Genomic DNA, 21159 nt, shown 5'->3' on the forward strand with positions numbered 1-21159 from the left:
GCTATTCCTGTGTGTGCTCCTTCTGTAATATTTTTCTTGTGGTCCAACACTGCTTTGATATTGTACCTCCAACCATTGTGGAGGTTGTGTACTTAGTCAGTGGGATGCAACCTAGAGTTCTCTCTCGAAATGATAGTGGACCAACAAATGCGAGTTAGATTCATTTTGTTCCCCACAGGGGGGGCATCTACTGCCTCCCATGCTAACCTCTTCTTTTAGCATTTCCCAGGTTGGTACATCTCCATTTATGGAGAGCCAGGCATCTCCATTTATGGAGAGCCAGGCAAAAAGAATAGTCTTTGGAGATGCCTTAACTTTCTTGAGTTTTGAATACCACCACTGACATGTTTCAGGGGTGCTGGGGGGAATGGATTCTATGCCCCATATTTATGCTGTATCTTCCTGAGGCTGGATTTGCTCCCCATATCAAAGGGTCCTCTTATCCTTTGAGGTGTATTCCAGCTTCGAGGAGTTGGCTTATAAACCTTGCCCATTGTTGACCAACTATACCATTCAGTCCAATCTCTTGAGCTGTGTACCAAATCTGTACGAGGGAGCTGATTTCTAGGGACATAGCTAATGGTGTTATCTATACTGGAGAGCTTCCTACAGCTGTATAGTTATGATCTATTTCAAATCCTGGCCTGCCCATTTGTGTGGGCCCATTCTTACCTTTGAATGATTCCTGATCTTCTAGCAGAGATACTTAATGATGATGTTGGCTGGTAGAATGAGGGCTTTCCAAAAAATGGAGCCTCCTTGGTGCCAATTAAGAGAGTCTTGGACCCTGTCCTCTCGTGAAATTGGGGCAATATATTTGCTGTATAAAACCTCTTGCCAAAGACCTCCATTGTTGATGAGTTTCCATGTGCCTTTTGTAAGCACTAAGGTGAATGTGTTAGTATGTTTCATACCCCACCCCTTGATATGTTTTGGTTGTGACAGGGATGTCCAAGAGACAAAAGGCATGCTGCTATCTTTGTTATTTCCTTTCCAGAAATATTGAAAACATATCTCTTTGATCCAAGAGAGAATATGTTTAAGGGGGAGGCAAGAGCTAGGTAGTTTGTAGGCATGGAGCACACTTTAATAAAAATTATCTCGCCAGCTTGAGAGACCCAATGATGGGTCTAATGATTCATTCTTGCTTTTACCTTGTCGATAATCCAAACCTAATCTTGAATTTAGATAGTTGTTGGGTTTTAGGTGAAATCCTAGGTTATTTTAATTTCACCTCAAAATCTTTCTCGAGGGAAGGGAGAAACTTTATAATCATGGATAGGTGAAAATGGGGTACATGGTTGAAACAAATGAAGGATCTGGTCTTGTTTATTTCCATATCAATTGCTAAGCAGAAAAGATTTGGAATTCTAGCAAATATTTTAGCTTCTTGAGTGGATTCATTTCTTACGAGAAGCAAGTTGTCAACAAACAACAAGTGGGTGATGTGTGGTCCTTCAGTCATCTTGATACCTTTGATATTTTCTGAGTGAAGTTTAATAGTTATAAGTCAACTGAGGGCTTATGTGATGATCAAAAAGAGGAGGGGGAAAGAGGGCATCCTTGGTGAAGTCCCTACGAGGCTTGGAAGAAAGGGGTGGCTAAATTGTTAATGAGATGGCAAAGGATGCCAAGTAGATGTAGGGATCTATCCAACTGATAAAGGGCCACGTCAAACCAACTTGGATGAGAATCAAATGAAGGTAGAGCCAATTGTAATGATCAAAAGATTTTCAAAGGTCAATTTTTCATTGAAGGGTCATTTCTGGAGGATATTTACAGAGTGTAGAACCTTGTGGGCTTTTTTGATTGTACTTATTTGGATTGGATCATCATATAATTTGTCATCTATCTTGATACTTTTTGGGAGGAGCAATTGGAGGAATTGGCATGCATGGCCCATTTTAATGGTAGATCCTAGTTTGGAACCTTCTGGAACCATTTTGCCGCATCAAATGATGTTTTCTGGGTTGCCATGTTCAAAACTATTGCCCACACCATTGGTGTTGATCTACACATCGAGACCATTCCCATGGTGCAAAAATCACCTCAATTGGTGCTTATATGTGAAAGTTGTGCTTTTTGCACATTGACCTACCTTGTTGACGGTTGACCACCATGGTACAAGTGGACGTAATGTAAGCTCCCCATTACTTACACGTGTAGTGTACTAGGGCAATTTTTCCCTTAGGTTTTATGTTTATCTAGGGTTTTCAATTACATCACAACAAAACTCCTTCGTTCATTCAAATAACAGTGGCTTTAAATTGTAATGCATGAATATAAAATCTTGAACACTAATACAACAAAGCTTTAATAAACTAGGGCTATCTGCCCAACAAAACAATAGATTCACAGTGCTGTTGTTATTCTCAAATATTTAGTAAACCACTGCAACCCTAACACTTATCTAGTCTATTGTTGCTATGCTAATTATGACTCATTGTCTACGACCTTGTTCCAACTATGATCACATTTGTTGCTTAGGGAGGAAGTTCCACTTAACTGGACAGAGGCTTGAACCCTTGGTTTCTTCAATGAACATGCTCCTGTATTGTTCCTTCAATGAACAAACTCTTGTAAATTAACTTACTATTAGAATTGTTGTTGATCGTAACAAGTTGCGCCTTGTTTTGTTGCTCGATTAGATTGCCATGCGGTTCAGTCTGCTGACTAGTCCTGTTATGATAGGTTGTTGAGGGAAAATTCGCTTTTTATGTGGTCGGTTTTTCAGCCTTGTGGTTGCGCTGGGTTTATTTTTATTTTTATTTTTTCTTCCCCTGCGTTCCCGTGTCCTGTGTTTTTGCTCGGTGCTAGTCCGAAATGGCCAATCCGATTATCAGTACGATCATCCCAGCTGGACGAGTCACCTAATATTCACTTAAACGAATAGAAACTAGATCTTGCGATTTTCTCCAACAGAAGTGTCCAACTTGTTGATATAACAACCCCACAATTTACCATATAGAAGATACCGGTTTGTTACTGAACCAAACAAAACCATATCCACAATTTGCTCCAATGACCTGTGCCAGAACAAGGATGGGTGACTGGGTAGGGTGGGATCATCTCCACCGAAACTAGTCAAAGGAAAAAGGGGTCGTAAAACTCTCAGAGCCTTAGGATCAAAGAAAAACAGAGGCAAATTGATCCCATTCAATGATCAAATGATTCTAACCCTCTTGTATTTATAGATTTCCTTGTGGGGGTTTCTCCTCATTAACTAATTGAGTGGGGTTCATGGCAACCCCAAATTTGGGCTTTTTCCCCAGATGCCCCAAAATCTGCCCTCTGCTGCCCAACATTTGGTATTTTGGGGTTTGCCCCTTTATCAAAGACAATAGCCTACAGAGATTGATAGGCTACTTCGTCCTTTCGGCCAATTAATCCCTTGGGGACATTACAATCCCCCTTTCTCGACATTGCTTGCCCCCTAGCAATGACAGATGTGGGTGCAACAAAATTTCCCCTTCCAAAAACTCTTATTCAACCTTTGTAACTTCCTTCCTTTGCTTGATAATTAACACGCTGACAAGAATCACCATCACGCCATAGTTGCTGTTTTCACTTGTTTCATCATGAGTGAATTCTGGGCAAAAGATACAATTGTATGTTGTTGTTGATGTTCCTTCTCTTAGCATAGCAACATTATTTATAAGCAATTCGTTGGTGGTGGATCCTCCCTTAAGTAGTGAAACCTTTGCAATATTTTCCACACGTTGTCCATGCTTTGCTGCTGGCTCCTTTTCCCTTGAAGGTGACTTATTTCCAATTTTTAGGGTGTTGTCTTCTAGGCATCATTGGCCATTGAAAAAATCTTCAACTCTGTGTGGGCGAACAACCCATTAAACTGCGAATTTTTAGTGACAACAATCTCTCTTGTAATCTTGCAGCCACTTTTCTTCGACAGGAAACATTTGACAACCTTGATAATGGCTACTTGACTTGGAGGTGGGTTGAAAATAATCTTATTTCCATGGATTAGATCTCTTCTTGTAATTTCGGTCATCCTAAAAGGCATTTTTGTTGCTGCGTACCTTTTTCCACGTCCCTTGAAGCGTCTGTGATAGCCAGTGCGACGTGTGCTTCTTCCCTTAAGCTTTTTAGAGGGGTCTCCTACTACAATCTGCGCTCCTTTGTGGCCCCTATTTGCACCAATATTTTGTTCTATACATGTTGTATAGTTCTTGAGTTGAGGGTGAATGACTCCATTCAGTTGTTGTGTAGTTCTAACGAGCTTCTCCCTGAGTGCAGATTCAGGGACAAAGTATATCTATTTTCATAGAAAATATTGTTTTCCACCTTGTACATGTAATCATGAATGAGGTTGTCCAATACTTTGCAAGCAAATTTATTCTTGGAGTACTTTACTAAGAGGTGGGCTCTCAATTCTCAAGAATGTGTGATGCTTAACATTCTCTTCATATCTTGCCTCATTAGATCGCCTTGCTTGGGTATGACCTCCATTTGCTGGGCTGTGACAATTCGGGGACCCCCATTGGTCATGCCTCTTAGTACTACCTTGCTGCCCTTTGGGTCTCAGAATTCCATTTCCATCACTTGGTATTTCATCACGGACCTTCCTAGCGAGTACAACCATTGGACTCCCAACATATATTAGTATTTGCCAACTCTATCACATAAAAATCATTCGTAAGCATATACTTACCAAGCGTGACACAAGTGTGGTTATCCCCAACCAAGCTCTACGCCGTCCCTCTGAAATTTGTATTGCTGGCTACAAGAAATGGCTGCTAGCGCCTCCTTCGGTGCTTAGAAAATTCCGGGAAATTAACCCCGGGCTCTCCACCAATAACCCACAAAAACCCACGAAGGAATTGGCCAAATGTTGACCTCGGAATTTCCCTTAGCTCCTCTAACTGTTGGCTAAGTTGGGATCCTTGTTTGACCCCTCAAATCTACTCAGAATATCTTGCCAAATGAATCTTGGCCTCTCCTCAATAAACCCAAAAAGTGTTTATCCTAGTTTTGACACTCCAAAATTGACCCCAAGATGCATACCTCTTCTTTGCTGTTGGAAAATGTCATTTGTGATAGTTGGAGCATTTTTTGCTCCTCAAAGCTAGGAAATCTCCTCCAATTCCCCTCCAATTAAATCCCAAACAATTCTAGCTCCTCAATCCCACTCACTGAGCCTCCCCACAAATAGCTTCACCACCCTCTGCGCAGTCCTGGGGAAAAAGACGCAGACCCAACCACACCAATTCATTCTCTTGAGAAAAGCACCTCTGCCACTGGAAAGTCTGCTCTTGTGATTCGAATGTCGATAAATAGTTCTTTTGGTTGGACTTTCCCTTATCATGTTAGTGGTTTTTTCCCGATTTCCTTTAGGTATTGTTGTTGTTGAGTTGGCTATTGAATCATCATTTTGAATGTCCATCATTTGAACTGCAACTTTTGCATGTGTCTTCACTTCAGTGGGTTTATCCTCTGTTTGAGTTATGATTTTGACTGGATCGATATTTGTTTCTTTATCTTCAACTTGGACTTAAACAACTGGAGACTTCGATACTACTTCGTGAAGTTGTTATAACTTGTCATTTAGTGATTTCTTGTCACTTTTAAGCTTCTTTATTTGCGTAAGTCTTTTAAGCTTCTTTATTTGCGTAAGTAAGACTTGGTTATGATTCCTTAGACATGAAAGTTCGCCATTTTCTGAATTGTTGATTTTGTCTTTAGTATCTTTCTCTTTATCTTTTAAATGTTTTATTTGCTCTAATAATTTTTGATTAAGGGTTTTTAGGCACAATTTTTTTTTTTGATAGATTTTCCTTTAGTTCCTTTTCAGAACTTTCTTTTTCTTGTTTTAGTCTTTGTTTCTTAACCTTGGACTTTTTTCTCTGTGAAAGTAATTTCTCATTGTGGTCCCTTAGGCGCCAAATTTCTTCGTTGCTTTCTGTTGATTTTTCATGAAACCGATCTTCGAGATCTTTATATTTCTTTCTTAATGCTTCGCTCTTTTGTTGAAGTTTTGCGATTTCTTCTTTTATCTTTTTATTTGCGTCTGGGTATTACTTGGATATTCTTGCAAAGTAAACAACATTCGACATTTTGGACAAGTTATTGTGCGATTTTGAATAATCGACAAATACTGATCTTTTATTTGACAAAATGGACATCTGGTCCAAAATGTAGAGTTATATATGGAATCTATAGTTTCTTTGTTCATCTTTGAATTAAAATTTAAGCTCCATCCCTTTTTCCTTCAAAAATGGACTTCTTCTTTAAAATAAGTGCCTTTTTATTTGATAAACTTGAACACCTTTATAAATTCCTTTAATTTTTATTTTCCTCAATTATATATTTTTTCCCACTTAAAAAAAAGGTTAATATAGCTGCATTATTTAAATAAACTACACCTTATATTTATTATAATGCTTTTAAAATATACTCTTCCTTTGTTATAACTTGTTATCCTTATGTGTCTTTATATTTCTAGATTTAACCCTTCATAAACTTTAATATATGGATATTTTAAGTAACCTTCTATAATAGTACCTGCTTTGTACTTATATATATTTTCAATAATTTTATGACATGAACTTTTCCTTAAAATACCTCTTTATAATATAATACTTCTCTTTATATATCTTTTATTTATAATATTTTTTTATTTGTTTGAAAAGTTACAACCCTAGTGAAACATGGCTATTCACCTTTTTGGGGTATAATATAAAATATATGTTCACTTATGTGCCTTTGACTCAATGAATTTTCTCCATGTAACAAGTAAAACCTACCATTCACATAAAGAGATTTTGTATTCCTTTTGTTTTTTTTTTACTTTGAAAATACCATGCGCAATTACCATGGGTTGCTAAAACCACGAGCTTGTAAACCACTTAATGAAGAATCAAGATAATTTTATCTACTCTTCCTTCTCTTACGTACAGTTTTAAAGATATTTGGAAAGATTCTCTTTTGATTTTATCATGCATTTTTTATCAATAATGTAGAACCTTTTTATATATATGAATGTTCTCTTTCAAAATTTACACCAGACTATTTTTTTACCAGAATCATTGAAATGTCAATGGCCAAAGGCCTTATTATTATTATTTTTAATTAAATAATTCTTTTTGTTTTTTAACTCTTTTCTTTTATAATTTTTTTTCCAATTCTTTTTTTAAGTGGCCAAAGTCCTAATTAAAAATGGAGAAACTCCAACTCGTGTAGCAAAACACTTTAGTTGCGATGATAAGTTGATGGTCAAAGGTCGGGATCTGCCAACTTGGCTTTGATACCAATGTAACGAACAATGTTTGTATACGCAGCGGAGTAATCTTCAAAAGACTTAGAAGACGTAGACATCCATAATATGATAGTAATTGTATATTAAATATTATATAAAAACTGATGAGATATGAGATGATTACAAATGAGAATGAGGGTCTACTTATATACACTAGGCAGGTGCCCTTTCATGAATGGTCATGTTTCTAAGACATGCCTCTTCATTAATTACTAACTAACTAACCATTAGTTAATTAATTATTATTATTTATTATTATATTTATATTTTTTTTATTTTTATATGAATTATATTCATAACAGTGAGGAAACAATCTAGCAACAACAAATCTCTTCTCTCCAGCCCAATACCTCTCCAAGCCCTGCGTAGCTCCTTTTTTGCGTCCCATTGGTGCCAGGAATTCGTGCCACTGCGTGGTATTCTCTTAGCTACCAAAGAAGAGTAGAAATTGCCTCCTTAGGGTGGCACTTGTGGTCCACCAAAGAAGAGGGTGAGATTTTTCCTTGGAAACCTCTAGTGCTAAATGACACCGGTGACTTAGCTAAATAGCGTGAGCAACAATGTGTAAAATGACAAATTATCAAAATTGCTCTATGCTACCTTCAACCCCCTATTTATAATTATTGCCTCCTTTTTCCTTGTGGGTCCCTTAGCCAACTATTTCGACCAGTGTTACGAACATCGCGATTTTTTCGCGCTCCCGATTTAATCTTCAATTTTTTCGGCAATTTTTTTGTTCTCAAAAAATTGCCAAAAAATTGCGATCCGACTAGAAAGAATCGTGATGGGCGGAAATAGCGGGTTTAAGAGCCGATTTTGGGATTTTTTTTGTCATTTTTTGCAGACAGTGGGCAAGTTTGAGAGATGAGGAGGAGAAGAAGTCATCTACAAGGGCAAGAGAGGAGAAAAACGAAATAAATTTAGCATCCCAAGCAAGAAAAATTCGAGTTTGGACCAAGTTTCTTCAACAAAGCATGATTTCTAGGTATGGGCACCAAATTTGGCCATTTTTTTGGTTTTTTTCTTGGGTTTTTATAACCCATTGATTTTCAATGATTTTTGAGTGGATTTGATTGTGTGTTTTTTTTTTTTTCATTTTTGTTGCATAGAGTGGAGATGGTTCATTTTGGTAAAAAATGCAAAAACTTGATTCTTAGATTTATAAGTTTAATTTCTTCTTGTGCCCTATTTTTTTGCATCATTTTTGCTTGGGTTTGAATGTGCATTTTTTCTATTATTGTTTGATTGAGTTGAGGTTTTTTTTGTTGTTGTCAAAAATTCAATGTGTTGTATGTAAATTCTATTTTTATTTTTTGAACTTGCAATTCTTCTTGTGCCCTAGGTTCAACTTCAAATTTCATATTACATTAAAACTCAAGAGTTCAACAAAGTTACAAACATGCCAAGGAAATTGAACCCTCTGTGGGAATTTGGTGAACTTGATGGAGGTTTTGACAGATCAAACTTGACTTGCAAGTTGTGTGGGCATCAAATGACAGGGGGGGTATACAAATTAAAGTATCACCTTTCACATATCCCTGGACATGAGATAGGGCCTTGCACCAATACAAATCCTGAAATCATCTGAAGAGCCCTCAGATCGTTGGAAGAAATAGAGCAAACCAAACTATCCAAGACAACTTAGAAGAGTCAACTAATAAGGAATAGAGTGTTAGGAGGTGAATATGAGAGTGACACTGGTTCTACTTTAGCATCAGTATCTACAACCAACCCTGAGTTGCCTCATCATATTTTGTTCCTAGAACCACTTTCGGTTCACAACCATCTATTTCTTCAATTATTAAAAAAAGGAGAAAGAAGAAGCTGACAAGTTGTTGGGTAAGTTTCTTCTTTGGAGTGATATTCCTTTCAGCGTTGCAAGGAATAATCCATTTTTCCAGCCTCCTGCTGATGCTAGTGCAATTGTTGGCACAGGGTACAAAGTCCCTTCTTATGATGACTTTAGAGGCCGCATTCTTCAAAATGAAAATGTTGACTGCACCAAGAGATTGGAGGAGTTTAGGGCGTCATGGGCACACACAGGATGTACTGTGATGTTAGATGGTTGGACCGATCAAAAAGGTAGAAGCCTTATAAACTTCTTGGTTAATTGTCCCAATGGGACAATGTTTATGAAATCTGTTGATGCATTTGCACATATCAAAGATGCACGATTATTATGTGATTTGCTGAATGTGTTTATTTTGGAGGTGGGTCCAGAACATGTTGTCTAAGTCATAATGTACAATGTTGCAAATTATGTTGCTGCTAGCAAGATGCTTATGGAGAGACATCCTATTTTATTTTGGACACCTTATGCTGCACATTGCATTGATTTGATATTGGAGGACATAGGAAAAATTCCTTTTGTCAAAGATATTGTTGACTCATCAAAAAGCATTACAAATCTATATATAATCATGCATATGTGCTGCATTTGATGAGAACATTCACCAACATCAAGGAGTTGGTGCGCCCCGCCATTACACGTTTTCCACCAGTTTCATATCTCTTCAATTCCTCTTGAATTCTATGTGGGATGCAAAGAGAATGTTTGTTTCAAATCAGTGGCGTGCTTTGGCATTCAACCACAAACCAGAGGGAGAGGCCATATGTAGATTAGTTTTATACCAAGAAAGCTTCTGTGCGGGAGTGTGGGAGGTGTGCAACATTACTGAACCTTTGGTAAAGGTTTTTCGATTAGTTGATGGTGTCAAGCCCGCAATGGGCTACTTGTATGAGGCCATGGACAGGGCCAAAGAATCCATTTGGACCTACTATGATGATAAGGGATATGAGGGGCTTTAGAAACAACTCATCCTATGGGAAGTGATTGATGAACGTTGGAACAACACACTCCATCGTCCCATTCATGTTGTAGGGATCTACTTGAACCCTGCATTTGCTTACCCCTGTGGGTTCTTATTTAATGCTGAGGTCATGGATGAATTCTTCACCTGTGTTCAGAGGATGGTGCCATCTCCAGCGGAACGTGCAAAAATCTCCAAAGAAATGGAGATATACAGGATGGCAGGTTGCACATTTAGCTTTGACATGGCAGTGGTTGATAGGAAGACTAAAATGGTAGGTATTTTTTAGTTTGTTTCAAATTTCATTCTCTTCAAGTTCATAACTTCATACTTTGCTTCAACTTTCAAATTTCATTTTTTTTCTTATGTTTATCTTATTTGTAATTTTGTTGTAGATGCATGGTGGAGAAGCTATGGTGGCAGAGTACCCAATCTGCGAAGACTTGCCATTCGAGTGCTCAGCCAAACATGTAGCTCCTCAGGATGTGAGCGCAACTGGAGTGTATTTGGAAAAATACACACTAAAAAGCGCAATAGGTTAAAATTTAGAATATTCCAAATTTCCAATTAATTTTTTGAATTCATTAAATAATATTATTTTTATAATTATTATTTTATGACCCTTGTACAGGTTGGAGTCCTAGCTACTTAATGACATAGCCTACGTCTACTACAATCTTTGATTGTGGGTCAGGCAACTTGAGAGGACACCTGATATGGAGGCCATCTCATTGGATGGGATTGACGCCACTGCTGCATGGAGGGTTGAGCCTCTCATGGAGTCTACCGCTGATTGGTTAGAGCAGGAGGTAGTGGAGGGGGAGGAGGAGGAGGAGGAGGAGGAGCAACAGGAGGAGGAGGTGACAACACCTACCCAGGCTACCCTTGTCACTAGTAGAGGACGTGGTCTACCTCATGTAGCTCCTAGTTCTTTAGCTTCTAGAGCACAACAGAGTCCACTGCCAACTCCACCGCCATCTACATCTAGAGGGAATCTAGAGGGAAAGCTAGTGCATTTTCTCGCAAAAAGGGCAGAGGAAATCAATAGTATTAGTTATTTGGTTCATTTCATTGTATATGACATTATGACTCATGATATGAGATACATTATTATATTTTTTGTTGATATATTGAGGCTGAGTTGAGACTCAAGACTTACTATTTAGGACATGATTCACTGTTATGTGTGATGTAGCACTAGAAATGATATTACACATCTTATATATTAGTTATTTTCATCATATTTATGTGTCAATGCATTTATTTTATGTTGTAGATGCTTTAGATATTAAAAAAATTGAAAAAACTGAATATTTTTGTATTTGCCGATTTTTCTTGATTTTTATTGATTTTTCCGATTTTTTTTTTCCTGATTTTTTTCCAATTTTTTCCGATTTTTCCCCTTGCCGATTTAATCCCGATCGCGATGTTCACAACATTGATTTCGACACCTTTCCCACACAATTGACTTTTCCTCCAAGGGGTGTGTATTCCACGAGGGGTGGCCCCCACATTCCATTAAGGTTGGAATTTTGGATTTCTCCTAAGTCCCACGTACCCAAAATGTCTCCAATGCCCAGATTGCAAAATTGTGCTGGGCTTAGAACTTCCCCTATAAACTCTGTTAATCCTATTAAATGAAAAATCAAAATTGGGGATATTACAACATCCTTGATGTGTTTTGCTTCCATATTCATCTTTGGGCACCTTCCATCTTGTGTGCGTTCTTGGTTTATGTGAGCTAGCTCCTATTTGGGCTAGTTCCTTCTTTTTTCCCCATGAGATGTTTAGTTTAGGTAATCTTGAATTTTGATCATTCCCTGTAGGTTGAAGTTGTTTATGTAATACTGGTACTCCCTCTTGATGTTTCTTTTCCATTGGCATTTTCTGTAGTACTCTGGTAACTGTATTTTCATCTCCTTATCTGTCAGGCAGTTTTCTTCCACTATATTTCAGTGGTTAAACCACTTCTTACATTGCAGTTTCCATGTGTTTTTTCTTCTTTTTAGTTCCACTCTGTGGATCTTGTTGGGTATCCTTTTGTTGTCCATGTTCTTTTTGCACAATATTAGCTTCCTTATTTTTTTGAGTTCTATTGGGTATAACCCTACCATAAGCATCTCATATGGAATGCATACCTTTATCCAGATGAACTTTGTTATTAAGTGTACTTGCACTCTTTTCATTTGTTTCCAGCTATGCTTGGCTCCCATTTCTCACACCTATATAATAACACTAGTGGTGTAGTGTTATTATGCAGTAGCTCTTCCTCTCACTTTTGGTTGGCTCTTCTCCAAGTCCAAAGGTGCATCCCTAGGATAAGATTGCTAAAGCTATAGGGTCGAGGTACAAGGTGATTTATTGAAAAGTTAGCCTATGCAAAACAAATGGATGTAGTATATGTGGAAAAATGACTGGTATGAGAATAAAAGATGAACATAAAGACCCCAAGACCTAATGCCTAACCTTGGGAAAATGAAGTCAGTGAAGCGTAGATCAAAGAGGGCGAATGTATGAATATGTTAGGCAATAAGAGCTGCTATGCATGACACAGAGCAGCCTTCCTTAACTTGCTGAAATTTATTACATGTAATTGTCTGTGGAAAGCTAGTTGTGCTATTTAAAATGTTGGATAGAGACCCCAAGACCTAGTTCCTAATCACACCTTGGGAAAATGGAGTCAATGAAGCATAGATCAATGAAGGTGAGTGCATGAATATGTTAGGCAATAAGAGCTGCTATGCATGCCACAAAGTAGCCTTCCTTAACTTGCTGAAATTTATTACATATAATTTTCCTTGGAAAGCTAGTTGTGCTTCAAAAATGTCGGTATGAATGTGATGCCATATAATGCTAGCGGAAATTATTTTTATTAGGTGTAAGTTGGATGCAACAATGATAATAAGAGGGGTTAAATCCTCACATTACATTATCCAAATGAAACAAGTCATTCACATCAAGAATACAAAGGTTTCCTACAATAGAAATCAACAGATGAAAACATTACTATCAGCGTCACAATAGAAGATTTTATACCTCCAATCTTCCCTAAGGCTTCAAGCATATGATTTACAAATGGAGTCCAAGGGGAGAGCTCCTCAGTCCCCCAAAGTCTTAACAAACATTACAATGGAAAGAGAGCTCCTCTTTATAGAGAGTCTCCTCTCTTATTCAATAAAGAAATATTATTTGCTAACGAACTCCATGACAACTCAAACAAATATCATAAAAATGTATTAGTTATATCTTTCCTCAGTCCATGGTTAACTGTATCACAATATGTGGACACAAGCCTCTTGAAGAGAATTCACTCACTTCCAAAAATAGGAAGAATAATACAATGGAGCTCTCCAAGAGAGGGCGTGCAACTAAAATTAGGCATGATGATCAAGTCAACATGCAAAATGTCCACATAGAATTCACCACTAAAAAATGGATGCATGCAAAATATATTAAAATAATGTTCAGCCTAGGAGGTTGTGTGCAAGGGTCCATATAGGAAAGTTTACAAAGTGCGTCCTCTAAGGTGCATGAGAGATAAAAAAATAAAATATTTCTCTTAGGAGAGTATCAACCTCCAAAAAGCAAGTGGTCTAAGAAATGCATGTAACCAATCCACGTGTGATTTCCAAGTCAACCAACTCCATGTATGAATGAACAAAGTGCCAAGTAGATGGAGTGCTCCACAAGAGTTGTAGTAGTCAAACCCCAAAATAGCAAGTGGAATGTCTCCAACAAGACAAATCCATGGTGATAAGGACAATTCAGGGTTTTGACCATGCCAAAACTTCAATGAAATAATAAAATATATACTTCCAGTGTTTCCACAATTTTATCCTCGAAGAATATGCTCAAATATAGTAAGATGAAGTAAATACATGCAATGTTCCACATGTAGCTTTGCAAGATGCCACGTGCCTCTCAATAATATCCTCCATAATCACCTCGAATAAAATAATATATGTGCCAGGTCAAAGAGGTGAGGGAGCTCTCCAGTGAAGGTCAAAAGATGAAAAGTGTAGCTGAAATATCTGTGCAATAAGATGAGAGAGCATCTAGGTGAGGAACACCCTAGAGAGTTATGCCATGTAAGTTGTAACTACCTCAACCACCCAACAAGTAATAAAATATATTCCTGTGAAGTGTGCCCTACGTAGAAGTGTCAAGGTGGTTAAAACTCACTACTGCCCATGTCAAGACTCTGTTGTTTTACTTGTTTCCAATACCATCAATTGATTTCCCCAAACCATGTGCACAAGAGAGGGTGCACCCTAAGAGGATGTGTGAACTGCCCCAGTAATAGAATAACCATGTAATCCTTGGAAATTTGTGCCCAAGAGAGTGCTCAACAGTAAAAATTCAAATTACTGCCAAATAACCCCCCTAACTGTGAACAACAACTGAGTAAGTAGGGTGTTGAATCCAATAACATCCAATGTAATCAAATGAATTAATTTAACAACTAAATAGTTAAATATACTTCAGCCTGTGTGCACAAAGGTTAATTTTCTAATAAAACAATAGTTCAACCTCCAACTAATCATCAACTGATTAAATCAACATGAACATGTGGGCCAATGGGTGGGTGTGTGCTTCAACAAGTATTGTGCCATGGAAAAATGATGTGTCTCCTGGCAAAGACCGCCACGATAACAACACAATGACAAAATGGAAGCTCCTCCTAGGTTGGAACCTAGGATTCTTTGATGGCCTCACTGTCAGAAATAAGTTCATTTAGTGTCATCTATTTTAACTCAATTTGACAATAATTATAAGGTATGTTGTGGCTACTGTATGCTTTAGAATCTTTGCATTTTCTAGACCTGAATTAATATTTTATCTTCCTTTTCCTCCAAGTAATTCTTTTTCTTCTAATAGTTCATGTTTGATATATACTAGTTATTTCTAAGTCAATTGGTGCATGATGGAATGAATGATAGTAATGCCAACAAGTGCTATCTACTTACTGTTTCTTGGTTAAGTGTAGGTTAAGTGTATGTTGCAGAATAATGATAACTTTTTTGATAATTTCTCTTTCAATTGTTTATCCGCATTTTAGTTTTCTAATCTAAGACTGTCCTCTATCATGACAGACAGAAGTGACAACAGTGATTTGTGATCGCAAGCAGTTAAAAAAGCTGATTGATACAAGCACACAATTGGATACTGTAAAGCATGTTATTTACATGGAAGACGAGGGCATTACATCCGAGCCATCTCTGTCTGGAGGGAGCAGCAGCTGGACAGTGTCATCTATGTCCAAGGTTGAGCGTTTGGGTCGGGAGAGTCCTGTTGATGCAGATTTTCCGGTAGCTGCTGACATTGCAGTCATAATGTATACAAGTGGCAGTACTGGCTTGCCTAAGGTTGGTACAAATTCTTTGGTTGGATTTTATATGAAGGAGGTGGTAGTAAGAATGTGGAGAATGACAAGCACTTTCTTTTAGAATGTCCTGTGTATGCCCACTTAGATGTGAATTTCAAAATATTTCCTACAATACTGACCTTCCTAACCTTTTAGCCCATCAAAACTATAGAGATCTAGGAAATCTTCTCTTCAATATTTTCGAACATAGAAATAAGGTTAAATCTTCTCTTCAATATTTTCGAACATAGAAATAAGGTTCTAAAACAAACCAAGTAATTCCTTACCTTTTTTTCATCTTTTCCCTTAAAGTCTGATAGACCAAAGTTGGTCTCAATGGATGTAGAACCAACAGCTTAATATACTGATGTGAATTTTTAATCATTCTCCCCTTAAAGGAAGTAAGGAAATCGAAGTAAAGGTGAGATTGATGTAGGATTAAATGGAAAGTTTCAAAACATAACAAAGTTTAGAGTTTATGGATGCTGACTTACTACTATAGAACGATTGTATATATAAAAATGTAATTTAATTTTGAACCCTCTTTACATTAGAGTGCGCATGCTGTCGTCAAGTACATACAGTTAGCTAGTTTTGCACCCTTGCAAACAGGGCATACTCTTTGAATATGCACTGTTGAAATCACAAAAAAGTTACTTATATGATTTCACATATTTCTTGGAAATTGTCAGTCCTTGGAGTTTTTTGGTCCTCCAGTTTTCTTTATATTGATCATAACGTAGTGGTTGATTTCTTTGTTGTTTTAAATGATTTAAATTGAAATTCTTCTTCCAAGCCTTTCAAGTTTTGGAAGATGAAATGGCAACCCTGAGGAACTAGAGTTTGAAGCTACCATTGATGGTTTTATAAAAACCCAACCATCTTTAGAGGGATCTTCTTTAATAACAAGTTGCAGCTGTAGAACACTTCCTAGAAAATGGTAATTGTTGGGTAGCAGAAGCCCCGCGTAACGGTTATGAGGCACAAAGCTCGGAATTTTGGTTAAAGACTTTGCGGGATGCGCAGAGCGCGATTTGTAATAAGTTGAGTCAAAGGGTAGTCCGCCCAAAAATAATGTAAATAAACGTAAATTGAGTCGGCCTGCCTATGGTTCGCGGACCATGGAAAGGTATAAATAGAGCGAGGCTCTATGGGTAGAAAGTAGCCTTTTGGGATGAAATCTTGGATCTGGGATGTAATGGGTTTTTGAGAAGGAAAGTCTTGAAGCGTCTGTAAGTCCGAGTCGAGGGTATTGGGTAGTAGATAGAGGCTCTACCGCTGTGTGCGCAGAGGCCTGGAATAGTCCGCAGCTGTGTGTGCGGACCCCTGCAACTGATTGCGCAGGATGGAATTGGATGTATTGGTGAAGAAAGTTAATAAAGATAAGTTGATTTTGAAATACCGTGTTAAATCTGAATTTTTTCGGATCTAGTTAATGTATGATTAATATAACTGTTTGATCTATGCGCGTATGCTCATGTTATGAATATATGCAAAATTTGTATTTCTGTTAAGTGCGTGCACTGGTTATCTTGATTAAATGTTTGCTTAAAAACCCTCACAAGCAGAACTGATCTATAACAAATCATTAAGTAATTAGTAGTGAAAAGTCGCCCTGTTTCGGATCTGCGCGGAAGCAGAGTAGTGCGAGGCTGCAGAACGGTGCGCGAAGCTTCCAGACCACATCTAGACATCCCTAGGGTGCGGAAACCTGGTTCCAGCACCCTTCCCTGCTACCTCGAGTGAAACCTCAGTCCGCGCTCCGCAAGCTGTTGCCGAAAGGGCCAGTAATTGCGGGATTTGTTTGGCTAAATAATTCTTCCGAACCTGGGTCAGGCCCATATAAGCGAACAAATGGTTCCGTTGCCGGGACCGGGATTTGCCTAAGGGGTGTCTGATGTAGGAGCGTTGGAACTCTATAGAGAAAGAATTTAAAGGTCAAAGGGATCAGGAACAATAGTAGTTCAGAATACACCGACGCGCAAACTAGAGGTTAAAAATGACGAGCGCGATCCAGCTACCGGTATTCAAAGGAGCAGGAAGCGAAGATCCAGAACAATTTTGGTTCGTGGTGACATCGATATGGGACGCACACAGAATTACGGATGATAATATCAGAAAGGCTACTTTAGTTAGCGTGCTACAGGACTGAGTGCTGACATGGTATATAAAGTACTCAAGCGATCACTCGAATGCGGGGACAGCAGAGATTCGGACTGAATTGAAGAAAGAGTTTAGCCGGCCAAAGTCAGAAACACAGTCGATCATAGGGTTCAAGGAGATCGCGATGGTACCTGGTGAAACCCCGTGGGATCTGGATCAAAGGCTGAAAAGTACCATCCGTGAAGCAAACATGACATTGTCGGATGTGCAACACTGCGCTTGGTTTGTAGCGTCATTGACACTGCATCTGAGGACGACTTTGTCACAACAAAAGATCTCAACCTAGGCTGAAGCATTGGAGACAGCGATGAGGTTGCACGAAACTCCGTTACAGGACCTGGGGTTGGGAGTTCAGCAAATCCAAGCACAGATACAAACCCTGTGTTTAGAAATGAAGAAGTTAAAACAGGAACAGGCACCTTGCCCAGAAGCCCGGGAGGAAGTATGGTGTATAAAGTGTAGAAGCCAAGGTCACGATACAAATCACTGTCCAGTCTTTTCAAACTATGTGACGGGGGGGGGGGGGGACCCACGCCATTGCAACCAGAGGTACTGGAAGGGCCAAGCGTGGCGCCTGCCCTCTGGTGCGCGATATGTCAGGAGGGAGGAAAGCATGCCACGGACAACTGCCATCTACTACAGAATATGAGACAACCCCCCCAACAGCTCTTTTGCAACTTTTGCAGATCGGTGGGCCACGAGGAACGAGACTGCGATAGTTATCAATTATTGATGGACCAGTCACCGACCTACAGAACGCAGACTGAGGCGCAAGGTCAGAATCCAGTCGCGGCGCTCACGCGCGGTGGGTTCCAGGGACGTGGATGAGGACGGGGCAGAATGGGGTCAGGAAGGGGTCACGAGCAGCTAATTTGCTACCACTGTGGAGGACCAGGACATTACGCACGGGATTGTACCAAACCAACTAGAATATCATGCACTTACTGTGAGCAATTCGATCATGCGCTGATAGATTGCTCCACACTGATAGCATAGATTCGTGAAAAAAGCGAAACACAACCTATGACGACCCAGAACGTGCAGATGATGAGGTCTGAACCTCGCGACGAAGACCCCCAGGTAAACATGGTACTAAGAAGTGGCATGGCCACAGGAGAGGATAAAAGGAACCTAAGTAAGGAAGACGAAAGGATTGGCAAGGAGACGTATTAGGAAGCTAGGGAGAGCTTCGTGGAGCTCTCTACCCCAAGTAGCAGGGATCAACCTGAGCAGGACAGGGATCCCTCGATGATAACTACCTTTTTAGAGACATGCATAAAATTGCTGCGCGACAATAGGGCGGTTAGAGGCTTGCAAGAATTAATAAATAGGTGCGCGGGGACGCGAGAACCTAGCGTGGTCCGCAAACTAGGAAAACACGCAACACGGACGGGGCGAGAGATGCGATTAACGACACAAATTGGCGACTATGAGATGGATCAGATCATTTTGGATTTGGGCTCGGATGCAAATGTATTGCCTAAACAAACTTGGGAGCGCATGGGTAGGCCTACACTGCAATGGTCTCCTATTCAGTTGCGAATGGCGAAACAACAGAAAATTTTGCCCATGGGAAGGTTGAAGGGAATTATGGTAGTTATAGAAGGCGCGAGCACCAGAACAGACTTTGAAGTAATTGAAATCGTGGATGAAAGTACGCCTTATCCTGTGTTTTTAGGAATACACTGGGCCATCGACATGAATGGGGTTATTAACTTAAAGAAGCGGACAATGATATTTGAAACAAAGTCGCTCCGCGTAGTCGTTCCGCTAGATCCAGCTGAAGGACCGCGCTACATTGAACTCGTGTGCAACGAAGAAGGTAACGACGAATTAGACTGTATCTACAATATTTCTGCACAAAGGCAAGAATGGGTCAAGTCAACAGAGGATAGAAGAATATCACGAGGTTATGTAGAGTCCTGCACTACCGATTCAGACGAAGAAGATGAGCAATGGCGTAACAGGATGAATGGAGTAACCATGCTACATTGCAATTTGGTGACTAAATCTCTGTACTGCGTGAGGGCCCAGGATCGTGAACTACCGATGTATGATGGGTTGACAATAATAGATGAATTTCTGACCAAATTTGAAATCACGGTACCAGAGCACCAATTGTTTGATGCATTGAGATGGGCGTTGCGTGCGACACTTGCGCGATGGTGGGGCACACATGAAGGGACTTTCGAAGATTGGCGCAGTTGCAGGCGCATGATGCAGATCAGATTTGGGAAGCCAAAACTAGGAATAACGAAGAAATACGATGGATGTGATGACCCGTGCATGCACCTTACCAGATGGATCAAAGCCTACGGACAGGAGCCTCAACCAGAGTGGGTGCACTTATTTTATCATACCCTGGATGTCATCCCAAGGAACTGGTATACTGAAACAGAGCTTCGACATGGCACCGGCGAGTGGGATATCTTGCGCGAAGGGTTTCTGTCGACATTCCTCTTTGAAGACCAATGGATGGATACCGTGGACGACGCGTTACAGCTGGTGAAGGCCACCATTTTCAAAACACCACTGGAACCAGAAGAAATCGTGCAGCCAGACTGGTCGCGACAGCTGAGCCAGGCCTTGGAATGTTACAATGTACAAATAGAAGATGATGAGGACGACCCATGGAACATCAATATTCTGGAATCAGAGGGAAGCCGTGAGGTGCGCAGACCCGAAATCGAAGATCCAGATATCACGACACCGTTGAAAATGAAACAAGTAAATATCGGAACAGAAGAAGAGCCGAAGTATGCAACGCTCGGGGACTATTGGGACGACGCCACGGTGGAAAAGGTCGTCGAGTTGCTTTGGGAATATTGAGATTTATTCCCAACAAAAATCACGGAGCTAAAAGGGATCCTAGGAGACCTGGGAGTGATGAAGATAATGTTGAAGCCAGACGCGAAGCTGGTTAAGCAGCAACCTTACCGATTGAATCCAAAATACAAAGCAAAGGTCCGCGAAGAATTGGACAAGATGCTGGCGGCAGGAATCATTGAACCAGTCGAGGAGTCCGACTGGGTGAGTCCTATGGTGGTGCAGGAGAAGAAACAGAAGGGTGAGATTCGCATTTGCGTGGATCTTAGAAAGCTCAATGATGCCTGTGTTAATGATCCGTTCCCGACGCCCTTTACAGACGAAGTACTGGAAAATGTGGGGGGTCAGGAAGCCTACTCCTTCACAGACGGGTTCTCCGGGTACCACCAGATCAAGATCGCGCCAGAGGATAGGAGTAAAACAACGTTTGCCACTGAATGGGGTTGTTTTCAGTATACGGTGATGCCCTTTGGACTGAAGAATGCGTCGACGATATTTTCCTGCATTGTGGTAGCTGCATTCAAGGAATTTATACACAAGTTCTTAGAAGTCTACCTTGATGATTGGACCGTATTCGGACTGGTGAAGAAACATACCGCGAGCTTACGGTTAATGCTGGATACTTGCCGACGACACCAGATTGCGCTAAACCTAAAGAAGTGTACTTTCCTCGTCCCCTTTGGGAACCTGCTTGGCCATGTGGTTTGTAAGCAATGACTGAT

The 21159-nt window shown here is 39.7% G+C and overlaps 2 protein-coding genes across 7 annotated transcripts in view; both read left to right on the forward strand.

Annotated features, from left to right (window-relative positions):
• Positions 1 to 21159, forward strand: part of LOC149221776 (long chain acyl-CoA synthetase 9, chloroplastic-like) — a 124820-nt gene that overhangs the window by 3758 nt on the left and 99903 nt on the right. For all 6 annotated transcript variants that reach the window (XM_089385237.1, XM_089385241.1, XM_089385236.1 and 3 more), the window contains exon 5: positions 15177 to 15449. In XM_089385237.1, coding sequence (XP_089241363.1) covers positions 15177 to 15449 — 273 coding nt within the window. The remainder of the gene's footprint in view (positions 1 to 15176; positions 15450 to 21159) is intronic.
• Positions 7243 to 11247, forward strand: LOC149221777 (uncharacterized). Its single transcript, XM_089383032.1, has 3 exons — positions 7243 to 10357; positions 10479 to 10620; positions 10715 to 11247. Exons 1-3 carry the CDS (start codon positions 10214 to 10216, stop codon positions 10741 to 10743), a joined length of 315 nt encoding a protein of 104 aa, XP_089239158.1. The 5' UTR covers positions 7243 to 10213; the 3' UTR covers positions 10744 to 11247.

The sequence above is a fragment of the Pinus tabuliformis genome, chromosome Q, assembly GCF_031772625.1.
Source record: "Pinus tabuliformis cultivar Carrire ecotype Pingquan chromosome Q, CPIR1, whole genome shotgun sequence".
NCBI classification, from domain to species: Eukaryota; Viridiplantae; Streptophyta; class Pinopsida; order Pinales; family Pinaceae; genus Pinus; species Pinus tabuliformis.